At 37.5% G+C, this 26,107-nt stretch overlaps 5 protein-coding genes across 5 annotated transcripts; all 5 read left to right on the forward strand.

The window, feature by feature from the left end:
* Window positions 1-2,480: 2,480 nt before the first annotated feature.
* Window positions 2,481-3,482, forward strand: LOC114158761 (trace amine-associated receptor 1-like). Its single transcript, XM_028040595.1, has one exon. The coding sequence runs from the start codon at window positions 2,481-2,483 to the stop codon at window positions 3,480-3,482; it is 1,002 nt and encodes a 333-aa protein (XP_027896396.1).
* A 5,963-nt stretch (window positions 3,483-9,445) lies between these two features.
* LOC114159111 (trace amine-associated receptor 1-like) lies at window positions 9,446-10,480 on the forward strand. The gene has a single exon (XM_028041212.1). The coding sequence runs from the start codon at window positions 9,446-9,448 to the stop codon at window positions 10,385-10,387; it is 942 nt and encodes a 313-aa protein (XP_027897013.1). The 3' UTR covers window positions 10,388-10,480.
* Window positions 10,481-15,034: 4,554 nt separating this feature from the next.
* Window positions 15,035-15,979, forward strand: LOC114158859 (trace amine-associated receptor 1-like). The gene has a single exon (XM_028040749.1). It carries the CDS (start codon window positions 15,035-15,037, stop codon window positions 15,977-15,979), a length of 945 nt encoding a protein of 314 aa, XP_027896550.1.
* Window positions 15,980-17,168: 1,189 nt separating this feature from the next.
* Window positions 17,169-18,095, forward strand: LOC114158860 (trace amine-associated receptor 1-like). The gene has a single exon (XM_028040750.1). The coding sequence runs from the start codon at window positions 17,169-17,171 to the stop codon at window positions 18,093-18,095; it is 927 nt and encodes a 308-aa protein (XP_027896551.1).
* Window positions 18,096-23,820: 5,725 nt separating this feature from the next.
* Window positions 23,821-24,765, forward strand: LOC114158137 (trace amine-associated receptor 1-like). The gene has a single exon (XM_028039411.1). The coding sequence runs from the start codon at window positions 23,821-23,823 to the stop codon at window positions 24,763-24,765; it is 945 nt and encodes a 314-aa protein (XP_027895212.1).
* Window positions 24,766-26,107: the final 1,342 nt, after the last annotated feature.

A 26,107-nucleotide genomic window follows, 5' to 3' on the forward strand; every position in this document is an offset into this window, starting at 1 on the left:
TCCTTTTTCAATCTTTATCAATAGAAATTCCTATCAAGCAATTTAACGAGTGGAATCGGATCATCTCCAGGTTTATATGGCAGAATAAGAAACCAAGGGTACGCTATAAAACGTTACAATTACCAAGAGATAAAGGAGGAATGTCGCTCCCATGTCTGGAAAATTATTACAGAGCAGCACAACTGCAATTCGCGGTTTACTGGTGTGAAGAGGGTTATGAAGCAAAATGGAAAGAACTAGAATTAAGTCAAATTGACATCCCCCTGCAAGCTCTGCTGGGGGATAAACACCTCAAGACTATGTATGCAGATGAGTTGAGTGTTTCCACAAAAGTCCCTCTCAGCATCTGGTTTAGAGAGTTTCGAAACCCACTTTTAGAGAGGAAAACTAGGTTATTAAGATGGATTGAACATGATAGGGATTTTGTACCAGCACAACTTGACTCAAAATTCAATCAACTATCCAGAAAAGGCATGACATCATACTGCGTGATTTCTTCTGGAACTGATCTGGATAGTTTCCAACAACTGCAGGAAAAATTTGACCTTGATAAACAAGACTTTTTCAGATACCTGCAGCTCAGGCACCACTTTAATAAAAACATTAAAATATTGGAGAAAAATGATCAGGACCTCATTAATATCTTTATTGATGCTTATAAAGGTAAATCTTATAAGAAGAGGCTGTCCAGACTATATGTGTGCTTAGAAAATAATAAAAAAACATCTACATTATATATTAAAAATACATGGGAAAAGGAGGCTAAAATAACGCTGACGGAGGACGAGTGGCTCAACATTTGCCAAACAAACTCCACCACCACCAGCTCAGGACACTGGAGGGAATTTTCATGGAAGAATATTAGGTTAGGTTTTTTATAACCCCCAAAAAAACATTTTCTCAGACCGGAAGAGCTGAATCTGGGCAATGTTGGAGACGATGTAACAATATAATGGCTGACAACTTTCATATTTTCTGGGATTGCCCATTGATTTATCCCTATTGGCTAAAGGTAGCCAAAGAGATAAAAGTAATTCTTGGTTTTGAAATAGAGCACAATTTTAAAATTATATATTTAAGTTATTTACCAACTGAACTCAACACTCAAGATAAGTACCTTCTGAAAATACTACTGATAGCAGGAAAGAAATCAATCACAAGAAAGTGGCTTAGTGGAAGCCCACCGACATTGTGTGACTGGTCAGCCACTGTAGAAGAAATACGTGAAATGGAAATGCTTACCTTCTCCATAAGACTCCAGGAAAACAAAATTCAAAAATATTGGTAGAAATGGTTAACTTATAGGAATGCTAAAGCAAGTTGAGTATCATTAATTAATTATTCGGGGTGGTAATTGAGGTTTGGCGCTGTAAAGTTTTGCAGGACTTGGTAACTATGCAAAGAAACTCTCTCCTGTTTGACTCTTCACGGATCTCTTCATACATTGTAACCTGTTCACCTGAATTCTATCTGTAATTTAATTTTATTTTGTGTGTGTAGTATTGCTGTCCCCCTCCCTTGGTGACCTTTCAGTTCTGTATGCAGTTCATTGTACTTGTTGTGATTTTTTTTATTTTATTTTATTGTTACTATTATTTCCTCTCCTTTTTTGTGTTGTGGCTGTATTTTGCCATGTATAAAAATCTGATCAAAAATAAAGTTTAAAAAAAAAAAAAAATAACTTTGAAACTAAACACAGGAATGATTAAACTCTGGGTATTTGATGTAATAAGAAACAAATACTTATACTTTATTTTTATTTATGTTTCCTGTCTAACCAGTCCCATCACTAAACTGGTGCTATAAACTGTTCTTCCTGTTTCCACCAAAAAAGTACCAACTATGGTCCAAGCAAACCAGTTTTATCTTAGTTTTGCTTCATCGGCAGCCTAAAGCAAACTCATGCAAGCAAAATAGTGTGTTATTGTCACTTTTACTCTGCACAATTGAGGCAAAAACAAAAACAACTTGTTGCTTTAAAGTTAATTTTAAAAGTTAGATTACAAATGGAATAACTGTGATCATCATCAGAATTTCAGTCAAATCTACAGTCACCATTATTGGAGTTCTGAAATGCCAGTCAGGAATAGTTGCAGTGAGGAGTGTTCACAAAAACATAAATATATTTCTCGATATGGCATTCATAAATCTAGCTGGTTGTACGAAGATGCAACTATTAAAAAAAAATTGTTTTGCTTATATTTGTATTATTTCCCAGTAAGTGTACCTGTTCCCACACTAATATGCATATATTATGCAAACATGATAAAGGAGCTTACATCTAATTGGCTAATCAAATCAGGTGGTGAATATGGTAATGAAAAGTGGATCCTATAATCCAGGTGCACAGAGCTGAGCTCTGGACACATCACAAGGTAAGGGTGAGTGAAAACAGTCCACACAGCAAACCTGCAACACGCTAAACTGAATCCTGTCTGCTTTTCTCATTATCATAGGTCGATGCCAGTAAACTCTTCAGCATGGATGCAGACCTTATGGTCAACAGCAGCAATGGTGTTGACCCCACACATCCCTGCTACATCTCGGACAATGACACTTATATGTTTGCAAATAACCCCTCTGTTGTATGTGTGTCTTTATACATTTTCCTTGGATTACTGTCTGTAATCACTGTCTGTGGAAACTTTCTTGTAATATTTTCCATCATTTACTTCAGACAGCTCCACACTCCTACCAACTACCTCATCCTCTCTCTTGCTGTCGCTGACCTGCTTGTTGGGGTCGTGGTGTTCCCCTTCAGCATGGCTTTCACCGTGACTTCCTGCATGCACTATGAGAGTTTGTTCTGCAAAATACGCGACAGCTTCGACGTCACAATGTGCACGTCCTCTATTCTCAACCTGTGCTGCATCTCCATAGACAGATACCATGCGGTGTGCGAGCCCCTGACGTACAGGACGAAAATAAATGCTCGGGTAACCGGGGTGATGATCCTGTTCAGCTGGGGCGTCTCTCTTCTAATAGGAGTTGGCATCATTGTTGCGGGATTCAGCCAAGGCGCATGTGAGGACACATGCTCCATTGACATTATAGTGGCCAACACTACGGGACCCGTTTTCTCCTTTTACCTTCCAGCAGTCATAATGCTCTGCATTTACTTTAAGATTTTCCTGGTTGCTCAGAGACAACTGAACAGCATCCAGAGCACAAACGGCCAGAGCATGAAGTCTGGAGCGACAGCTAGCAGGATGGAGAGGAAGGCCACCAAAACCCTGGCAATTGTGATGGGAGTGTTTCTTTTATGTCTCACTCCCTACTTTATCTGTGTCGTCTTCCAGCCATTATACTACGACCCGCCACCACTTCCTGTGATAGAAACACTGAACTGGCTTACGCTGTCAAATTCAATGCTGAATCCTTTGATTTATGCTTTCTTTTACAGCTGGTTCCGATCAGCTTTCAGGGCGGTCGTCTCAGGAAAGATATTCCACAGCGATTCAGCCAACTCCAGATTATTTTGATTTTTATATACTGCTGTACTTTACATATTGGGGTTTTTATAAATAATGATTAATGATAAAACCATGTAACAGGAATATAGTTTTGAAAAAATACTTAATCTATTTTTATTTGCATAAAGAAGCAGCATGTCAAGAACTATTTGTACCTTCTCAATAATTAATGCAAAACAATTTAATCGCATTACGTCAATAAAGCACTTCTTTCATTTGCTGACCAATTTTTTTATGCACATCTCCACTATTTCATTTTAGTTATTCATTTTTTAGGTTTCATACATTTTTCAAACACAAGTTTGGTACATATCTGGTCAAAGTCGCATACATTAAATGGTCTGATTCAACCTGATTTTTTATCATTTGGACAAATCCGCTAAAATCCGAAAATAAAGACACTTTATTGAACACAGAAATAAATAAATGTTGCAGTTCATATCATCCAGGGTTCTTTAAAGAGTTATTGAAGATACTGATGACTGTGAGCAGGAAGGAACTCCTGTAGCAGTCTGTATAACAGCAAATCTGAAGAAGCCTCTGACTGATAACACTGATGAAGATGATGCTCAGGGTTGTTCATAAATTTTCAGATTTTATGAAGAATCTATGTTAAGCCTCATATCTAGATGAACACTGAGGTATTTATATTCCCCAACCACCAATACTTTGTCTCCCGTGATGGGACTAGTGTTTGACCAAATTGTGTTTCTTCCAAAATCGACAGTCGTCTTCTTTGTTCTGTTCACATTCCATGGTCCTACACCTTGATACAAAGCTCCACCAGAGTTCATCAGGGTTCATTAGCGTCTTTTCCATCTCTGATGAACCCAAAGACTTGAGTCTAAAATCAGGGAGATAGATCACATCGGCCCTGCGCTGGCAGAGAATGGACTTTAAAATACTGTCAGTTTATAAATCACTTGGCACCAATATGCATTATAGAACTACTGCTGAAGAGCACGAGAGCAGCATCAGCTTCTATGCACCACAAATCTAGAACAAACCTTCAGAAAACTAAAAACAGCTGAAACACTGAGGGCCTTTAAATCAAGGCTTAAATCCCTTGATTTAAAGGCATCATTGTTATGGTCCAAGTTGACCTTGAACCATAATAACACTGATCAACATATTTGATGTGTACTGATAATACTGTTGATGGCATTTTGTCATCTAGTGATGGCAAATCACTACATTTTGATGACATTGTCACCTTCCATATACTGACTGGTGACAATACAGTCATCCATCAATTTGTGACTGTATATAGTTTTTATGATCTAAGGCACTTTGAACTGCCTTGTTCCAGAAATGTGCTATATAAATAAAATTGATTGATTGATATAAATCACTGAACTGCTTAGCCTTCCTGACCAGAACCAAAAGACTCTTCAGGTCTTCTGGTTCTGGTTTACTCTGCATCCCGAGATTCAGAAAACAAACATGGAGAAGCAGCATTCAGCTTCCATGCTCCTCTAAATTAGAACAAGCTTCCAGAAAACTGCAAAGATGCTGAAACACTGAGTTTCTATAAATCAAGGCTAAAAAAAAAAAAAAATCTACCTGTTGCTTTTGATAATAGCTGGAACATAGATTAATTCTGTTGTGGATTACAAGTTTTCATTATTTGTTCACTAATTTATTATGCTACTGTAATGTTTCCTTTTTTGTTGCTGAAATGTGCGATACAAATAAGTGTGACTTGTACAACTTAAATCTATGACACGCTTCCTCTCCGCCTCACTGTGTTTTCTGTAGCAAGGAGTCGTGACCTGATCATGAAGCGTTAACTCTGAGGTGCAGACTGGATCCTGGTTCTTTTACAGCCTGACACAGATTAGACAGGGATTATCGCTGTAGCCAAAGTGGAACTATTCAATGGAATGCCTCTGAAAGCTTTATTGTGTTCTATATTTTCACATTTGTCAACTAAGTGTGGAAAGATTTTGATTACTTGAGAGCTATGTGTAAAATAAATTTTTAATGATGCATTTATTTGCTTTGGCCTCGGATGGCTAAAATAGCCAATTTTCTAAGCAGAGAATAATCCTGATTAAGGTTGATTGAAATGCTGGACTGATATTGAAGTCAATCTGCATATTGTAAGCACAATTGTTGTGACTTTTCACAGTAGTGAGGAAAATTGGATAACCCTTACTGATTGGATATAGAAAACAGGAAACCTCAACACCAACAAAGTCGTCTGTCTCAATCACAAAAAAGAACACCGTCTGTCTAACCCAAGTATTCCTTGTTTATTTTCTAACTTTATTGGAAACTTTGTAAATAGGACATAATTGCATTGAGGCAGTTGGCTTGGACACCTAATACAGACCTTGGGGAGAAGAAAAGCTCTGTGCAGCACCAGCGCAGCTCAGGGACTGAAGACTCTGCAGTCATTTACACCTTTAATGACAAAAGGTGTTAGGTTGCATTATGTCTTTGCATCAGAAGACAAACCATTAAGTTTGCCATACTGAGTTAAAGCAACTTTACTGTATCATAGAAACATATTTTTAATAGAAACCAAAAGCTTTAATTTGAGATGTTCAAATTTAACTCTGTCTCAACAGATTTAGTTAAAAAATAAATAAATAATGTCCCTTTATTTTCTTTCCCATGAAAAGAAATGAATCATTTTCTACTCAAATCACTTATCACTTATCCAATGCCATTTTCTGGGGCAGTTAAAATCTAGAGAACCTGCGTTTTTATTGACACAAGGTTCTCAGCCGGGTCAGTGTTGCTGGATGGAAGAAGACCTTCCATCAGTGAGTGTTAGGCCAGTCTAGGTGGAAGGATTGGTCCTTTAGCAGCCCAAAACCTTTTCTGTCCATTTTCTTGGAAATCTTTTTTTGGATAGAGAATCAACTTGGAGGTCGCAAAGCTCATCTTTGTAGTTAAGGTATTCCACGTCTTTGACAGTGGGAATGTCCCATCACCCATTCTCCTGACAGATGCTCATCCATGTCAGCAAAGCGGCTTTTCATCTCCTGAATTTCAAACACGACTTAATCAGATAGTAAATAGCTTTTTTCCTCATTTCATATTGTTTCTGAACTGTTCATGTTATGCTACAGCAGGAGATTTGAGTCGATCTCGGCAGTAGGTGACAAACTGAAGCTGCCAGGATGCTGAGACCAGCACTTCCTCTTCTGGCTCGCTCATCAAAATATTCACTAATATCCAAAATGTTTGTAACTTTATTAAAGAATTTTTAAAAATAAAAAATCAACGAAACGTGTTCAAATTAATAACTCAACAACAATAATAATCTCAGTAATTATTGTTTCAACTAGGTGCTGTGCAATTCTGTGAGTTTCGGCTCCATTACCAAAATAATTAAGGGACTCAAAGACTGACTGACTAGCAGAGCAAGGATTTAAGTGACCTACTCAACCACCGCTGTGTTCATGAGAGGCTGATTAATAATCGAGAAATAAATATCAAGCCTGGAAACTTGACATCGTAACGGACTGAATGTTATGTTTTTAACGTAATCTCTGCTCGGTTTATGGGGCGCAGGCGGTTGCCACGGCAACGGGTGTACTTAAACGACAGAGAGATAGAAAGTAAAAAGGTAGGAGTGGTTTTGAGTTGATCACCTGTTCAGGTTATTTTACCTTTGTTTACCTTTGCTGTGGCTCATTACAGCCGCTGTAGTTTCTGAACGTTCAATAAACGACAAACCTGGACTGATTCTCTCGTTTGTTTGTGAGTTTACGTCATTCACAACAAACATCAAGTAGGACAAATGTATTTCATTAAGTTTTAACAAACAAATGGCTTCTACCGCGATAATTATGTGAAATTAAATTGTCTATCATTTAGAAAAAAAAATAGTTTGGTCTTCTCTGGCATCTGGCTTTGAGCTCAGAGTCTGAGAGGTTTTTCCTCTATCAAACATGCTATTTATTTTAGACTCTTATTTAGTGTTAATATTGATTATATATACACACACTTTTGTCATAGTACTGCCAAGAATGTAAAACTACTTTCACCCCTGGATATTGTCATGCTGAGGTTGAGATAAGGATTGGTAAGAGAGCCAAATTCCTCCAGGCAGAGAAGAACATGCCACAGAAGGAATTGGACGAAGTCAACCGTACGCTCTTTTTAAACTAAGTATAAAGAAGAGCTGGATGCGTCAAAAGTTGAAATTGAACGCCAATTTGCACGTAATCAGTCATAAGCTCTCTGAGGAGCTAAAAGAGAAGGAAGGGGAGATTGCTGAAGCAAAGGCTGCCCTCCTGGTAAAAAAGCCATTTTTGCTCCTGGGTTGAGGAAAACAGAAAAATGGAAGACAAAGGAGGCTGCTGGAAAAAACGTGCAAGGTTGAAAATTAACCCTTACATATTTTCTGTTTGTTTATGCTTCGAGCCAATACCATTCCTGTAATTTATATTATTAATTGAATGAATTATCTCATTTAATTAATCAGATTTATTGAATAAGGAATGAAGGAATGAGGAGATGAAGGGATGAATGAATTTTACTTAATCGTCTTTGGAGAATGCTAGAAAGTTGGGAGTCAAAGACGTGCGGGTATTTTCCTGAGCCAGCATAGAACCCCGCAGATGAAACCTGCAGCAAAAGGAGTACAGAGGTAAATAATGACACTTTTAATGCAAAGTTGCTTTAAAAGTTGCATTAAAAGTCCATTAAAAGCACCAACTTTGCATTAAAGTGTACCAAATAATGCAAAGTTGGCACTTTTAATGGACTTTTAATGCAACTTTGCATATTAAAGTGATAGAAAACCTAATGCAGTTTTTTCTTCAGTGAGATTCTGATACCCGGGGGAGGTTGCTGGTTTCTCATAGTCAGAAGCTGGTTGCAAACCTTGAGGCAGCAGGAATCAATCAGTGATGGTAGATCTGAAATTTGGTTTGACAACCTCAGTATGAGAAATTGCAGACTGATAGGAACCAAAGAGCTCTGCTTAGTTAAAGCCACATCTTCTGAAGTTGGGATATTTTTCCTCCATCAACAGGTTCCAGAGGTGTCACCTCCAACCAGATGTGTTTCATATTTCATATTCCACACTGCAATGTGATTCATAATGCTTTGTATCTATCTTAAGATTTTGTTTGTGGCACAGAAACAGACACGCAGCATCCAAAGACTTAAAGGTGGAACAAGCAACAGTTAGATGAAAAGAAAGACAAAAATGTTCCCTATATGGGAATTTATGTACCAAATTTCATGTCTACAATGTGAGGTACGGCCTCCCTCAGTGTAAGGAGCGTTGTACAGAGGTTTTTCCAGGCTCCTTTTTGATTCCATTATAAACCTGTTATTTCAGTCAGGGGACAATTTTGAGCAAAGCTTGGTGAGTTTTCATATAAGGCTTGGCCCCCAAGTTTCTATTTTCATGCAGAAATCATGTTATAATAGGCCTTTGCAGCACTTTAATCTCTCAAGTCTAATTAAACTATATGACTTAGACTTATATTTTATATGTTACTTAAGACACCAAATCAGATTTTTTTTTTTTTTACCTTATGCGACATGTATCTGATTTTTTTTATGACCGTCAGTACAACACACAGGAGATCACATACAAGTCACATTTATTTGGACATGTGAACGACCACTCAAAAAAATCTGAACTAATGCAGTGTGAATACATACTTAGTTTGAACTGCAAATTTGTCCCCAAGTGGGTTTAACAAACATGACAGGTAAAGGTTATCAAAGTCAAGCTAGCATAACTCTACACTGCCTTCAGCACTAATCGGTTCTACCATACATGGCTCTTGGCTACACCCACTAACTTGTTAAGCCAATGAACACATGAACATGGAATAATAGATCTAGGATAAAGTGTGCTTTTCAGTCATGGAGAACACAACATGCAGCTTTGTGTGAAACTTACAGTAAAGCACAGAGCATTTAAATATCTGCCATCTCCACAGCTCCACAAAAGCAAGCAAGATTTTGTTCAAAGATTTTTTTTTTTTCAACAGGACATGGTTGAAGATCAACGCCTCTGTAATGAGTCAGCAGAGGTGGATGGACAGACTGTGACCTCTTATATACTAAATGCTTTTGTGGTTACTTGGTCGATTCTGATAATATGTGGAAATCTTCTTGTGATCATCTCTGTCGTTTACTTCAAGCAGCTCCACACTCCAACAAACTACCTCATCCTCTCTCTGGCTGTGACTGACCTGCTGGTTGGGGCTTTAGTTTTACCTTTCAGCACAATATTGTCTCTGAGCTCATGCTGGAATTCAAGTTATTTACTCTGCAAAATGCGAGGCCTGTTTGATATCTTACTGTGTGCATCATCTATTTTAAATTTGTGCTGTATATCCATTGACCGATATTATGCAGTGTGTCATCCTCTGACATATAGAAGTAAAATGAATGTTCGTGTAATTCTGGCCATGATCCTGGTGAGCTGGGCTCTTTCAGCTCTACTCGCTATAAGCATCACTGGACGTGGGTTAACTCAAGGAAATCTCAACCGAAGGTGTGCTATATTTATAGCTACAAAGGAAACCAGTCCTGGACCATTTTTTGAATTCTACATTCCAGCTATTATAATTTTAACAATCTACTTGAGGATTTTGATGGTGGCAAAGAAGCAGGCGAGGCGCATCCAGAACACGATGAAGTCTGAAGCAGCTCTCAGTAAGATGGAGAAAAAGGCCAACATAACTCTGACTGTAGTGATGGGAGTCTTCCTCATGTGTTGGACTCCTTTCTTTTTATCTCTAGGTTTATACAGTATAGGAAAATTCACAATACCTGTTGCTGTTATGGAAGCATTTAAATGGTTAGGATGGTCCAATTCCATGTTAAATCCATTAGTTTATGCTTTCTTTTACAGGTGGTTCAGACGGGCCTTTAAAATGATCATCTTTGGTCAATTATTTCAAGGAGATTTTTCCAATGCAACTTTGTGACACATTTTGATTCTATGTGCTGAGGTGCAATTTAACATGTTATCTCTTTATTGTTCACAATGTTTTAGTTTAACATGGTAGAATATTCTAATGTTACAAGATACATCTTGCTGACTTTCATTACTTTCAACTGTGAAATATTACAAATTCGAAAAAATTAGAAGTGATTATATTTTTGATTTTGATTTGTAACAATGAAACTGTTATCTATCATATATTTTGACAGCCCATTTAAATCCCAGTTGAAACTTTCCTCTTTTTCTTTCTTTTGGAAAGTTGGGATCGGTGTAGGTCATTAAAACCTACACTACCTGAATAGTTTCAAATACTTTTGGCACTTAATGCCTCATCGCTGAATTATTATTAAATTGAAATGTGCATTACAATGATTGTCAGATTAAAAGTTGCTTATAACGATAACATTTAGGCAGGGTTTAAAACACTTCATTGGGCTCACATTTCTATATCTAATTGTTTGAACAGTGTATTTTGCTCATTTAACAAATACATTTATTTTTGTTAGCTTTAAGCAGAAATTCATTGTAGTTAACACAAATAGAGCCGCCTTGAAAACATCAGTCTGTTTTATTGATTTGTGTTGTGGTTCACCTTGTGAATTGGGCTAATAAAACAAATAGCAAGTCTCTGTTAGTGAATTAGTGTTAATTAGTGAGGCCTGCCAGATCTATTTTTATGTTATTGTAATACATTCTTATAACCATATCCTTTTTCCTTGTCTTAACTCTGTTCTTAATGTTCATTCAGAAGTTTCAAAGAAACTTCATACAGTTTTCTGAATTATTGTCTATGCCAACGCCTTGAAAGAAATAATAAAAAAACAATAAAAATTGACAGAATATGGCAAGACAAAAAAAAGAAAGAAAACATCAAGGAAATTGTTAAAACAAATGAAAATCAAAAGTGGAAAATGACAGAAATGCAGTTGTGGTAATCAGGTGATTGGAAACAGCTGTGGAAGTGAGCAGGATGAATGGAGGTAAATGATTAACACAAAGAAGCTGGTCTAAAAATCAAAAGAAAGTTTAAACCAAGGAGAAAGGAACACAGATCAAAACATAGGTTCTCAGTACATTTTTGAGTTGGTTTAAGCAAGGAAGATGCCAGATAATTCATTTAAACATCTGGGACTACAATATCTCAATCACACAAAAGCTGTGTCAAAATTCAGGGCCTGCGTCCTACGAAGGACAACGTTGGACGTAGACCGGAAGTGGGCAGTGATGAAGTCAAACAGGAACTTCTTAAACGGACAGAGGTCCAATTTTAAGGGGTTAAATTACAAAGTCAATTTTCTTTTGAGTCATGTTTTATACATACAGCAATTCTATAACAAATGAAGGTGACATATTTACTTGATTGTGCTATAAAATGATATGTGGCTGGAAAGCACATAATACTGCCCCTTTAAATATTCTTGATGTTTTCTAATCTGGTTTTATTTAAAACTTTTCTTTTTATCAACTATTTAAAATGTTCAGATGAATTTGTATGTTCAATTGTTAAACGTTAATACATTTATAACATTTATTAAAACAGAAACACTAACTTTGTGAACAGTCTTCAGAAATATTATTGGAAAAAAAAGAGAAGAAAACCAAAATTTTTAACATATTTTTTCCATATGAAAATTAACTTATCCATTCTTTCCCTACTCTCTTGAGCTCTTCGTTTGGAGCCTCAAAGAGCTTCAGCAGCTCATCATCGTCTCTCATATGCAACTCATATGCACAGCCCATTTGTACAAACTAGGGCCAAGTAGCAGCATTGGGCTTCCCACTCATGCCCTCATATTACCCTGGATACTTGCAATCCTGAAGGGGAAATCAAAAAGTGCAGTTGACAAAAACGATAACTTTATTAAATGTATGTTAATTTGCTTGTGGCATTAAAAATTGACATTTTAAAATATTTTTATTATGTTGTCCTGTTTTTATTTTGCTTGCAATGGGGTTACTTTGCCCTGCCAGCCCATCTACTCTAGAATTAACCTGGCACATACAGAAAGTGAGAGAGGAAATCCCTGAATCCACACCGGACGACAACAACAAAGGTGTTTATAAAACTGACCGCTCAATTTTATAAACTGGGTCGTCTGCTCCCTGGTCTCTAAACTAAATTGGTCAGGGTTCCCACAGGTCCTTGAAAAGTCATAAAAGGTATTGAATTCATCAATCTAAAACTGCTCCGTGTCCAGGTAGATCTGAGCATACCTGAATGTTTTGTTCATCTTGTACTCAGCGATTTGCGAGACAAGAAGACACGTCTTATAGCAGTGGAGACACCACTAGTCCTACTTTCCACTTTTCTTCTGATTGGCTGATTTTGGAGAGTGCAGGACTTTGCAACAGTCATTCCAGCGCAGGAACTCATTGAGCAAACCTCTGAGCGGGTCAGACACAAGAGCCTAGCCGCTAACATTCGCGTAAACGTTTTAATTAGCACTGTAACGATTCCTCGAATGATTCGAAGAAAATGTATCTGCCTCAAAGCTTCTTTAAATTATGTTTTATTATTTTGCACACCGTCTGGCAGGGTCATTATTTGCTTTGCACAAAGGAGCGTAAAGAAGGGCTGTCCATGTTCACAAGGCAAACAATCATATCTCTAGACTAATGAGCAATACAGCTTACCTTTTCCAAATGGTCTATGTAGCTTTTCTCCATTAACTCCAAATTTTCCTTTTGGACTTTCCTTCCAGAATACTGGAAAAGTAGAAATGTTTCCCTGCTTAATTCGATGTAGCAGGAACCATGGGGGCAGGTTCATTGTCAAACTCCATAAACACCATGGGTATTAGGATGTTTGGCATATGTCTGCCCCTGTTCAAAGCACAAACTATCGTACCTCTAGATTAACGAGCGATGTGGCTTACCTTTTCAATACGGGATGTGCACCTTGAGTTTTCTCTTCCAGAATTCTGGAAAAGTATCTCGAAATAATGTTCCTCAATATTATTGGAGGCAGATGGAACCATCAGACCAGGCACATTTTTGCCGTTTATCTTTCTGATCTGAGAGGCACCCTTAATAGACGGTAAATAACTTGCTAGCTATTGAAAGTTCCAGTTGTTATGGATAAATGGGCATATATATTTTCATGCAGGACATTCGAAGAACTACGTACAATTAAAATAAGCAAACGTATCCAGGCAGAGATTTGAAAGGTAGGTCATAAAAGGGTTAAGCCATCTCACTGTAGTAATTAATGATCTTTGTTATTCATATTTCTACAGAAGCAGTTGTGTCTGCTTCCCAAGCAATCATATCTCTAGGTACTGTTCTTAAAATGTTATTTTTTCCCTCCATGTGACTGGGCTGTGAAGGCTGTGTGAGGTTTCTTTGGTGTGGTCGTCTTCCTTAACTGGAACTAGATATTTAGAATTACTTACACTGTATATGCAGCTGCTTTTACAACGGCTGAAAGATGAATTGTTTCATAATTCCACTAAAATATGCATTAATTTATCAAGATATTGAGAAAATGATACATTGTTGGCCAATAAAGGATGTTTCTGTTTCTACTTTGTCACATACTACTTTGTATGTATTCCATTGTCATTTGTCAGCCTCCTTGATGTTATTGTCTTTAAATTTGCTGAAAATAATTTTTTTCTTCTTTTTTTTCCCCTCCAGGGGATCTTTTTTGTGGGCTCTAGTGTCCCTTGTACAACAGTAGGCTGACAGGAAACGGGGAAGGAGAGGGGGGAAGACATGTGGCAAATATCGTCGGGTCCCGGAGTTGAACCCGCGACGGCCGCTTCGAGGACTCAAGGCCTCCAAATATGGGTCACGCTAACCGCTACGCCACCACGGCACGCCCTGAAAATAAATGTTGACATTGTAAGCCAATAAATGACCCCCAAACTTCATTCATAAATTGACTTCTGGAGATTTAAGGGTAAATTAAAGAAGTCATGGTTAACAACGGTTAGCAAATAAGAATTAGCCTTAATTATTTAAAAAATGAAATAACGACCAGCTCAGAAGCAGGAACCCAGACATACTGCTCAGAGATTAGCTTTAGGATACTGGCACAGGATCGGTGCTCTGTGTGTCCCCAGTTTTTTTAGGCCCCAAAATCAAACCTTTTGGCCCTTAACTTTGGACCAGAAAGGAGTACAGCCGTCATATCCGGAGTGTAAGCTTGCTGGTGGCACCGCTCTAGTAGAATATTAAGAAAATGCAAAAATTATTGTTCGAAAGCACTACTTTGCTGCAAGAACAATTCTTTTTTAGAAACATTCTGTTATTTTGCTGTGTACCCCTTTATCTACTCTAAATAACTGAAATGTTAATGCATCATGGTTATGTATTTCTTTGTAAGATCTAAAGGGCAAAGAAGATCCAAAGTAAACACACAACTCTATCAGCACTAAAATGTAAATTAGTCCTGTCAGAGACAGCAGGGAACATGTCACCGTGGAAACCAAAGGCACAAGTTGAGCCAATGAACACATGGAGATGAAACGATAAATCTAAAAACATGCTGCTTGGTCAGGACCAGAGTAAAAAACACTGGTCTTCACACTTACAGCTAAGCTTAGGATGAAACACACACAGGACTAAAATCTGAAAACAAGTGCATTTGTTTTTTCATTACTGATTATATTTCAACAGGACCGATGACATGGTTGAAGATCAGCGTGTCTGTAACGAATCAGCAGAGCTGGATGGACAGACTGTGACCTCTTATGCTTTAAATGTTGTTGCCGTTTCTTTGTCAATTCTGATAATATGTGGAAATCTTCTTGTGATCATCTCTGTCGTTTACTTCAAGCAGCTCCACACTCCAACAAACTACCTCATCCTCTCTCTGGCTGTGACTGACCTGCTTCTTGGCAGTTTAGTTTTACCTTTCAGCACAATATTGTCTCTGAGCTCATGCTGGAATTCAAGTTATTTGCTGTGTAAAATGAGAGATATGTTTGATATCTTACTATGTACATCATCCATTTTAAACTTGTGCTGTATATCCATTGACAGATATTATGCAGTGTGTCATCCACTAGCATATAGAAGTAAAGTGAATGCTTGTGTTACTGTGACCATGATCCTGGTGAGTTGGACTCTATCAGCTCTACTTGCTATAAGCATCACAGTCCGTGGGATAGGTAAAGTGAATCCCACCTGGAGGTGCAGGATATTTATAGCTACAAAGGAATCAAGCCCTGGACCAATTTTTACATTTTACATTCCAACTGTTATAATTTTAACTATCTACTTTAAGATTTTGATGGTGGCAAAGAAGCAGGCGAGACAAATCCAGAACACTCTGAAGTCTGAAGCAGCTCTCAGTAAAACGGAGAATAAGGCCAACATAACTCTGGCTATAGTGATGGGAGTCTTCCTCATGTGTTGGACTCCGTACTTTCTATCCATAGGTTTTTACAGTTTGAAAAAATTCACAATACCAGTTGCAGCCATTGAAGGATTTAAATGGTTAGGATGGTCCAATTCTATGTTAAATCCTCTGGTTTATGCTTTTTTCTACAGGTGGTTCAGACGAGCTTTTACTATGATCATTTCTGGTCAAATATTTCAGGGAGATTTTTCCAATACAAAATTATTGTGATATATAAATAACTATGTTGATATGATCTGATGTATGTCAGTAGATTGTTTATCTCTGTCCACATTTTTTGAACAACATGCACATTGTAGCTATAGTAGAAATGACGTTAAACAGAAATTATTTATATGCAATATTTTTAACTTCAGCATCAAAGTTGTAAAGGTCTAACAATTTTGTTGTGTATGTCTTTGTTCTTGTTGTTCCCACTTTCTTAAAAAATATATATATATACTGTATATATAGTATGTTAGAATTGTCACCGTTATGTTGTTCCCTGCATAATCCTTTCAGTTGCACACTTGAAAAACTTAGGAATATCCACAGTAAAGTTTATGGTAATATTAAAACATTACACAAAAGTAAAAACAACAAAAGAAAGGTTTGCTTTTGTAACAGAACAAGTAAATGAAAGTAAAGGGATTCTCACAAGATATTGGCTTTTGGTCCTCACATCCCGCAACTTTAGTTTTGGTTGTTCTTGTGTGTAAAGGAGAGGAGACGGAGTTCAGTGTTCAAGAGCTATCATCCCAGAACTTTTAGATTGATCTCTTTTCCAACAAACCCAAGTCAAATTAATAAATTTACCAGGCATCTTCATAAGCATCTGACTGCTCATATCAAATATCAGCGGTTTGCTTTTCTTGTGTTGGAGCGGTGATGCTCTAACATTAGCAGGATGGTAGCTCTTGAGGACTGGACTTAACCTTAACATTGTGTAAAATAAGTTTTATTTCTTAAGGCATTAAAATCAATTAATTCTGTTAGTCTTAAGTTCAATATTTTTATAAAGTCAGAGAGCTCAATGGCTTTTACTGTCAAAGTAGAAAGACTGAGTCACGCTTCAACAGTCATACACAATGTGGCATTTATTTAGTTATAAGTTCTAATACATTTTAATCAAGTGGACTTTTTATTTTTCCTTCCAAAAATGCAAACAGGTAAAACTAGAAGCCCAGCAGCACTAACACTGAAATGCAGATCAGGTGCCTTACAGGACACCAGGGAACATCTCACTGTGGATACAAAAGACACAAACCAGTTCAGCCAATGAACTCATGATGCTGAAATGTATCTAACACGAATATGTTGCTCAGTTATGACGGACGCTCTACCTCACACATTTACTAAGGCTAGAGGGAAAATTACAAAGATGATGGCCAATGATTTATATGTTAACAGCAGTAATGATATGGTAGAAGGCCAGAATCTCTGTAATGGACAGACTGTGACCTCTTATGCTTTAAATGTTGTTGCTGTTTCTTTGTCAATTCTGATAATATGTGGAAATCTTCTTGTGATCATCTCTGTCGTTTACTTCAAGCAGCTCCACACTCCAACAAACTACCTCATCCTCTCTCTGGCTGTGACTGACCTGCTGGTTGGGGCTTTAGTTTTACCTTTCAGCACAATATTGTCTCTGAGCTCATGCTGGAATTCAAGTTATTTACTCTGCAAAATGCGAGGCCTGTTTGATATTTTACTGTGTGCATCATCTATTTTAAACTTATCTTGTATATCAATTGACAGATATTTTGCAGTGTGTCATCCACTGACATATAGAAGTAAAATTAATGTCTGTTTTGTTCTGACCATGATTTTGGTAAGTTGGACTTTCTCTGCTCTACTTTCTATTATCATCACAGTTCGTGAAATAGGAAATAAGATTCCTAGTGGGAGGTGCATGATATTTGTAGCTACAAAGGAATCCATGAGTGGATCTGTTTTTGCCTTTTATATTCCAGCTATTATAATTTTCACAATCTATCTAAGAATTCTGGTGGTGGCGAAGAAGCAGGCGAGGCGCATCCAGAACACGATGAAGTCTGAAGCAGCTCTCAGTAAGATGGAGAATAAGGCCAACAAAACTCTGACTGTAGTGATGGGAGTCTTCCTCATGTGTTGGACTCCTTACTTTTCATCTATAGGTTTCTACAGTATGGGAAAATTCACAATACCAGTTGCAATGATTGAAGGATTTAAATGGTTAGGATGGTCCAATTCTATGTTAAATCCTCTGGTTTATGCTTTTTTCTACAGGTGGTTCAGACGAGCTTTTGCAAATATATTTTCTGGTAAAATATTTCAAGGAGATTTTTCCAATACAAAATTGTTGTGATATATAAATAATTGTGTTATGATTAATATTTTGTTTGTGGTTTTTCTGTCTAAATACTTAGTGTACCATGCACGCCATGCCTATGAAGTAAAACCAATGGCACTGTTTACATGCAAATTATTTTATTTTGTGTGTACTTCAAGTTTCAATTTACTTCATCAGTAATGTTGCTTTCACATCTTTTAAATATATACATGTGAATCTTCTTGTAGGACATCAGAAGTTAAAAACATGAATTGGGCCGTTTGCCTGGATGTCCAAATATTGTAAAGAGTTAAATTTGCATAAAGTTCACTGAAATATGAAATAGAGTAAAATTCCTCCGCCTCCCCACAATCCTCAACTTCCCACATTTGTTTCATTCTCTTGCTTAGGAAATTGCATTAGGGAGGCACTTCCTGTCAGTATAGGTGTCTCACTCTTTTCATCCAACTATGTTTCTGTTATAAACAGTAAGATTATGCTCTATACTTCAATATCCATTAGAAATGACTTCATAGACAAAGATTTCATGTTGAATAGAACCAGTTTATGTGAAAAACACTTTGAACAGTTGCGGGAAAATGAATGTATTGACATTGTTTTCTCTTACAGAAGTGAGCAACTATGATTTTGAGTACAAATAATTAGGCATTTTTACTGCTTTCTTTTATAGAAGTAAGCCTGCAATGAACCAAACTATGAAGACTGTGTCCAAGGAGATGGTAATATTTGCTTATTAAATAATGGATGCACTTTAATAAGTTGAGATTTTTTACAATCATTTTGAAGGTAATTTAAACTGTGCAATGTATAATTACCAAGGTAATAGAATGACATGTGACAGATCGATAAGGAACTAGTCATGTAGGTGCATGGAAATAAAGGTGAGCAGTCTGCACATGGTGACGACTAAGCAGATGGGATTTGAAAAATGCACAACCATCATCATGCCGACGGCATGAACAAGCTGAAATCACCATCTACCAAAGCAAATAACCAATAAAGTGAGTTGCTGACTGAAGCCTGCCTCCCATTCACTCATTTTCAAGAAGATCTGATCAGACTGGGGTCTGAAAGCGATCCCATCCCCAAAGCCTCCACCCTCTGATTCAGCATTCAGGAAATAAAGGTTAGATTAAATGCGAGTCACCAAATAATATCTGGCTCAGAGTCCAGAGCAAGTTGCAGAGTAGAGGGAAACTCCCCCTTAATGGAGGCAATTTGTGTTTCCTAGGTGACCGAAAGGCAACCAGACTGTGAGACCTGACCCCAGCTGTCCTTCATTTGGACACCGAGCATCAGTTCATGTGCTGAGCGTCATTGTGTACTATGTCTACACCTATGATGACAGTCTGTAACACAACAGCCACCTCATCTTCAAATTTGCTGATGTCATCACGGTAGTGTGACCAATCTCAGAGAGAGATACGGCAGCATACAGAAAGAAGGTCCTGAAGCTGGTAGCCTGGTTTTTAAAGAACAATCTGGGTCTGAACACCAAGAAAACCAAGGAATCACTGTTGACCTCAGGATGCACAGAACCAACTGTTCTCTAACCGTTAACCCACTTGGACAAACAGCTGCTATCACAAAATGTTCTTTCACTGAAAACACAGCAGAAACATTTCATCAAATCTACTCTTCCTCACCCTTAAGCTGTAATGATGTAGATAAGTTGGTAGCAGAGGTGTGACCAAGTCACTGTGTTGCAAGTCGCAAGTAAGTCTCAAAGGCTTGAGTCTTTGTCCTCAAGTCCGAGTCAAGTCTCAAGTAAAGACAGGCAAAAGTCAAGTCAAGTCTCAAGTCAGGAACCTTTAATTTCAAGTCATTTCGAGTCGTTTTTATTTTATTTTTTTTTATTTGCAATTATACATAAAATTCAAATAATAGACCATTTGTTCGTTTTAAAATATGTATTTATCTCAAATGATAGAACATGTGTAGCTGAACACAAAGTATAAAAAACATTTTTAAATTGGACCACTTTATTGCCCAGTTCTGTTAAACTTGATATTCAATAAAAAAAGAGGAAAATGCTGACATTTCCACAGCACAATACAAAGAACCATAACAGCAGTTTTTTTCCTCTTTTCTCTGACCTGTCAAAACAATATATTGTCAATATAATTTCCCAACGTAGATGTCTTCAAATACACCAACCATCCTTAGATGATACTAGACCCGGCTCATCATCATGATGGGACAGAGAGACTCTGTTCCCTGTGTTCAGGTCCAGAATCTGCTTTCTGTTCCGGAGCCCCGCTCACTATCCACCGGCTTCCTGAGCTAACAGGTGCACATTATTTGTGGAGGCATTTGAAGGACCGGATTTATGGTAAATAATCACCAATTTAACCCGGAGTACACATGCTAACACGAAGTTAGCTAAAGTCAACTATCTTACAGCAAAAGAAAAGTGCCACCTACCGATCTTTGTGAAGCTTCAAATGCCGGACAAAGTTGGACGTCGTGGCATCTCCATCCGATATTCTCTTCTTGCATGTTTTACAAGTTGCAGTTCGGTTTTTAGTCGAAAGTTCATAACCTACGTAGCCAAAAGAAATTACTCGCGGAAGCATATTCAAGCGGTTATTTCGTATTTCGTTCCCTGAGCTCTGCAGCTTTGCCGCGTTTTTTTAAACGTCCAATCCTGTTAATTTGATTGGTTGTGCTGCAGCTACGTACACATACATACATAAGGAGAGAGGAAAACCATAGTGACGGTCTGCGCATATTGATACGGAATGAGTGACATTAATTAATGACGCCACTTTATAAATAATGTGTTTTAAATTTTAAGACTTTGAGTAAAAAATATCAAGTCTTTTCAAGTAAACAGCTTCAAGTCGAGTCAAGTCCCAAGTCAATGACATGAAAGTCAAAGTCAAGTCCGAGTCTTTGAGCATTTTTTCAAGTCAAGTCTCAAGTCGTGATTTTAACGACTCGAGTCTGACTCGAGTCCAAGTCATGTGACTCGAGTCCCCACCTCTGGTTGGTAAATGATTTTCAGTCTAAAGTTTCAGATATCATTGATTCCATCACCACCATTAAAGTGAAGGTTGTGTCTGGTAGGAAGAAATCTCCATGGAGAAATACACAAACAGTTCAATCTGCCAGACAACTCTGCCGTAGGGCAGAACGAAAATGGCGTAAAACTCAACTCCACGTTCATTGTGACATCTATAAAGAAAAACTACGTAACTATCATTTAACACTAAAACATGCAAGAGAGGCTTTCTTTGCAGATGTCATAAACAAAAACATTAACAATGCTCAAGCTTTATTTGCAACAGTTGACAGAATCAAAAACCCTCCTGTGATGTTACCACCTGAATTCCAATGTATTGACGCCTGCAACCAGTTTTCCAGCTTCTTTTCAGAGAAAATTCAAAAAAATCAGAGGATTAATCTGTACATCCACTATAAAATCAGTACCAATGCTGAGCCCAAACAAAACAAATACAGGAAAAATGACCCAATTTCAACTACTCAATTATAAAACCCTACTGGAAATTATAAGTCAACTAAGCTCCAGTTCCTGCTGTCTGGATGTTTTACCCTCACATTTCTTTAAGAAAGTCCTGCCTGTTATTGCTGCTGATCTGATCCAAATAGTAAACTCATTGCTCTCATCAGGCGTTTTCCCCCAGGCTTTGAAAACAACAGTAATCAAACCACTGATAAAAAAGAACAATCTGGACAAATCACTAATGCAGAATTACAGGCCGACCTTTGACCTCCCATTCATCAGCAAAGTTATTGAAAAAGTTGTTTAAACAATTAACTAGCTTCCTAACTATAACCAACCTCTTTGACTCCTTCCAGTCTGGTTTTCGTGCTCACCACAGCACAGAGACCGCCCTCGTAAAAGTGTTCAATGACATCCATATAAATACGGACTGTGGCAGAACCACAGTGCTGGTTCTGTTGGACCTCAGTGTTGACCATGATATATTACTGAATCGACTGGAGAGTTGGGTCGGACTCTCCGGTCCAGTGCTTAACTGGTTTGAATCCTACATAAAGAACAGGGATTTCTTTGTTTCAATTGAAAACTTCTCATCAAAGAGGTCAAAGGTCACATGTGGGGTACCCCAAGGTTCAATCCTAGGACCCCTCTTATTCAATATTTATATGCTCCCACTAGCTCAGGTTATAACAGGAAATAATATTAGCTACCATAACTATGCAGATGACACACAGCTCTACATTACGATGTCACCAGGTGACTCAGAGCCCATCCAATCACTGAACAGATGCTTAGAACAGATAAATGTGTGGATGTGCCAAAACTTTCTCCAGCTGAACAGAAACAAAACTGAAGTTATTATTTTTGGACCTAAAGAGGAACGATCTAGAGTTATAGATCTAGAGTTATAGATTTAGAGTCAATGCACAGCTTCAGTTAATACAACTGAAAACCAGCGATCAGCCCGAAACCTGGGAGTAGTGATGGACTCTGACCTGAACCTCCAGAGCCACATAAAGACAGTTACAAAGTCGGCCTTCTATCACCTGAAGAACATTTCCAGGATTAAAGGACTAATGTCTCAGCCAGATCTAGAGAAACTCATCCATGCGTTCATCTTCAGTCGTATTGATTATTGCAACAGCGTCTTCACAGGTCTGTCCAACAAATCAATCAAACAGCTGCAGCTGATCCAGAATGCTGCTGCTGGCGTTCTGACTAAAACCAGGAAGATAGAGAACATAACACCAGTTTTAAAGTCTCTCCACTGGCTCCCTGTAGCTCAAAGAATAGACTTTAAAATACTGTTGTTAGTTTACAAATCACTGAACGGCTTAGCACCACAATACATTAAAGATCTGCTGTATCAACCTTCCAGAACTCTCAGGTCTTCAGGTTCTGGTTCTGCTCTGCATCCCCAGAACCAGAACCAAACAAGGAGAAGCAGCTTTCAGCATCTATGCACCACAAATCTGGAACAAACTTCTAGAAAACTGTAAAACAGCTGAAACACTGACTTCCTTTGAATCTCGACTAAAAACCCACTTGTTTAGGATTATATTTGAAACGTAACCAGTTACGAATTTCATGATGGAACTTGACTTAATGTCGTGTTTTGATTGTTGATTCTATGTTGCATGACTTTGTGTTTGTAATGATGTAAAGCACTTTGAAATGCCTTGCTGCTGAAATGTGCTATAAAAATAAAATTAGATTTTGATTTGATTTGTCTTTGCCTGCAGTATTTTTAAACACTTTTCAGTGAGACTTACTCTTTCCTCCAAAGTAACAGATGCCATGAAATCCAAAAATAAAGAAAAAATACATCTGGCTTATTGTGTGTCACATCATTTAAAAAGTATACAATAAACATTCAGTTTGACAGTAAATAACTTCTTTATCTTTGCTTTATGGTAACACAGATTATTTTTATAAGTGTAATTAAGAGACTAAGCATATCAGAACAGCATTAGCACTAATATGTGAATTGTTCCTCATTGTGACACCAGGGAGAACGTCACTTGGATACTAAAGAACTCCTGGCAACACCCACAATATTAAGCCAATGAACACATGAACATGGAACAATAAATCGAACACATGGATGCACTTTAGTCACATGGATACCAAGGACACAACTTTCCACCCTGACTTACACTGAATCACAGAGAGCACTGAATTATCCGTTATCTCTGCAAATCTATGAAAGCAAGCAAATTTGATTTGTTCATCACTGTTTTCTATATTGATTTGTTTAATAACAGAACTGAAAACATGGTTGAAGATCAGCGTGTCTGTAATGAGTCAGCAGAGCTGCATGGACAGACTGTGACCTCTTATGCCTTTAATGTTTTTGTCGTTTCTTTGTCAATTCTGATAATATGTGGAAATCTTCTTGTGATCATCTCTGTCGTTTACTTCAAGCAGCTCCACACTCCAACAAACTACCTCATCCTCTCTCTGGCTGTGACTGACCTGCTGGTTGGGGCTTTAGTTTTACCTTTCAGCACAATATTGTCTCTGAGCTCATGCTGGAATTCAAGTTATTTACTCTGCAAAATGCGAGGCCTGTTTGATATTTTACTGTGTGCATCATCTATTTTAAATTTGTGCTGTATATCCATTGACCGATATTATGCAGTGTGTCATCCTCTGACATATAGAAGTAAAATGAATGTTCGTGTAATTCTGACCATGATCCTGGTGAGCTGGGCTCTTTCAGCTCTACTCGCTATAAGCATCATAGCACGTGGGATAAATCAAGGAAATCTCAGAAGGAGGTGTAATTTATTTACAGCTACAAAACAATTCAGTCCCGAAACCATTTTTGAATTTTACATTCCAGCTATTATAATTTTAACTATCTATCTTAAGATTTTTATGGTGGCAAAGAAGCAGGCGAGACAAATCCAGAACACTCTGAAGTCTGAAGCAGCTCTCAGTAAAACGGAGAATAAGGCCAACATAACTCTGGCTATAGTGATGGGAGTCTTCCTCATGTGTTGGACTCCTTTCTTTCTATCCATAGGTTTTTACAGTATGGGAATAGTCACAATACCAGTTGCAGCCATTGAAGGATTTAAATGGTTAGGATGGTCCAATTCTATGTTAAACCCTCTGGTTTATGCTTTTTTCTACAGGTGGTTCAGACGAGCTTTTACTATGATCATTTCTGGTCAAATATTTCAGGGAGATTTTTCCAATACAAAATTATTGTGATATATAAATAATATATTAATGGGTTTTTATTATTGTTTTATGTCTGTTATTTCTGTCTCAACATTTAGGTCACTATGCATGTACAGTATGTATTTGATGTTTAATTGTGTATTATTGTGTTTTATCTGGGCAACACTTGTCTGTGAAAGGTGTTATATCAATAACATTTACATATATATAGCACTTCTAGAGATGTTATTTAAATTATTTTTTGTATTATGTTGTTCAGAAGTAGCAGTTTAGCTTTGACTATGAATGATTATAATAATTTATTAGGGCAGTTATTATTAAGACTATTACTTTAGGTCCAAAATGACTAAACCACTTGATTCACAAGAAAATATTCGTCTAATAGTTCAAGCTCAGTCATCATTTAGAAACGCCTGCGTGGTAAGATTAAGGATTTAAGTAATAAATGCATAAATAAGTCTGGCGTTGGAATCATTTGAATAGCAATACACTACACAATTTCTATTCTATTTAGAAGAGTTTATAAAAAAAATTCAACCTTACAGCAAAATTTATAGAAACTATAGTTGTTGTTTTTTTTTTAACAAACTTGCAAAGTTTTTTTAAAAAAAAAAAAGAACTATAGTTTCTATAAAACTGTAGAAATATGAAACTAAAGCCACTAAAGGTAAAACAGTAAATTTATAAGAAAAAACCGAACCAATAAAATCCTCCAATGATGTCACAGTTCAGTGTGAATAGAGAATATTGAGCAACCAGATTCATTTCAAGAGGAATTTGGAGTGTGCTGGTTAGTTTCAACTAATTCAGATTTGTTTACGGCAAAATATCCTGTTGATTCTTCACACAGCAATACCAGGAATATGGCTCCATAGCAGGTCCTTGGTGACCTCACCGTTTGCATTGGTGATAATCATCATAAGGGGTCATCATAATCATCACTGGGACACTCATCTCCCTCCACCACGATAAGTAGGCACTGAGAACACACACACATACTGTATATAGAAGAAGACGAAGAATTACTTTATTTATCCCAGCAGGGAAATTATTTCGCAGTTACAGCAAGAATTTTTTTATACACAGATTAACACACACACGACAGGAGCTGCGTCTGCAGGCAGCCAGCTGAGCCGGCGCCATTTTTGAAGGCACGTCTGGCACTGCAGGATTTGAGTCCCTGGCGGCGTAGTGTGTTACTGATGGTAGAGTTTGTTACTTTGGTCCCAGCTCTCTGCAGGTCATTCACTAGGTTCCCCCGTGTGGGTCTGGGATTTTTGCTCACCGTTCTTGTGATCATTTTGACCCCACAGGGTGAGATCTTGCGTGGAGCCCCAGATTGAGGGAAATTATCAGTGGTCTTGTATGTGTT

This window comes from Xiphophorus couchianus, chromosome 15 (assembly GCF_001444195.1).
Source record: "Xiphophorus couchianus chromosome 15, X_couchianus-1.0, whole genome shotgun sequence".
Lineage (NCBI taxonomy): Eukaryota > Metazoa > Chordata > Actinopteri > Cyprinodontiformes > Poeciliidae > Xiphophorus > Xiphophorus couchianus.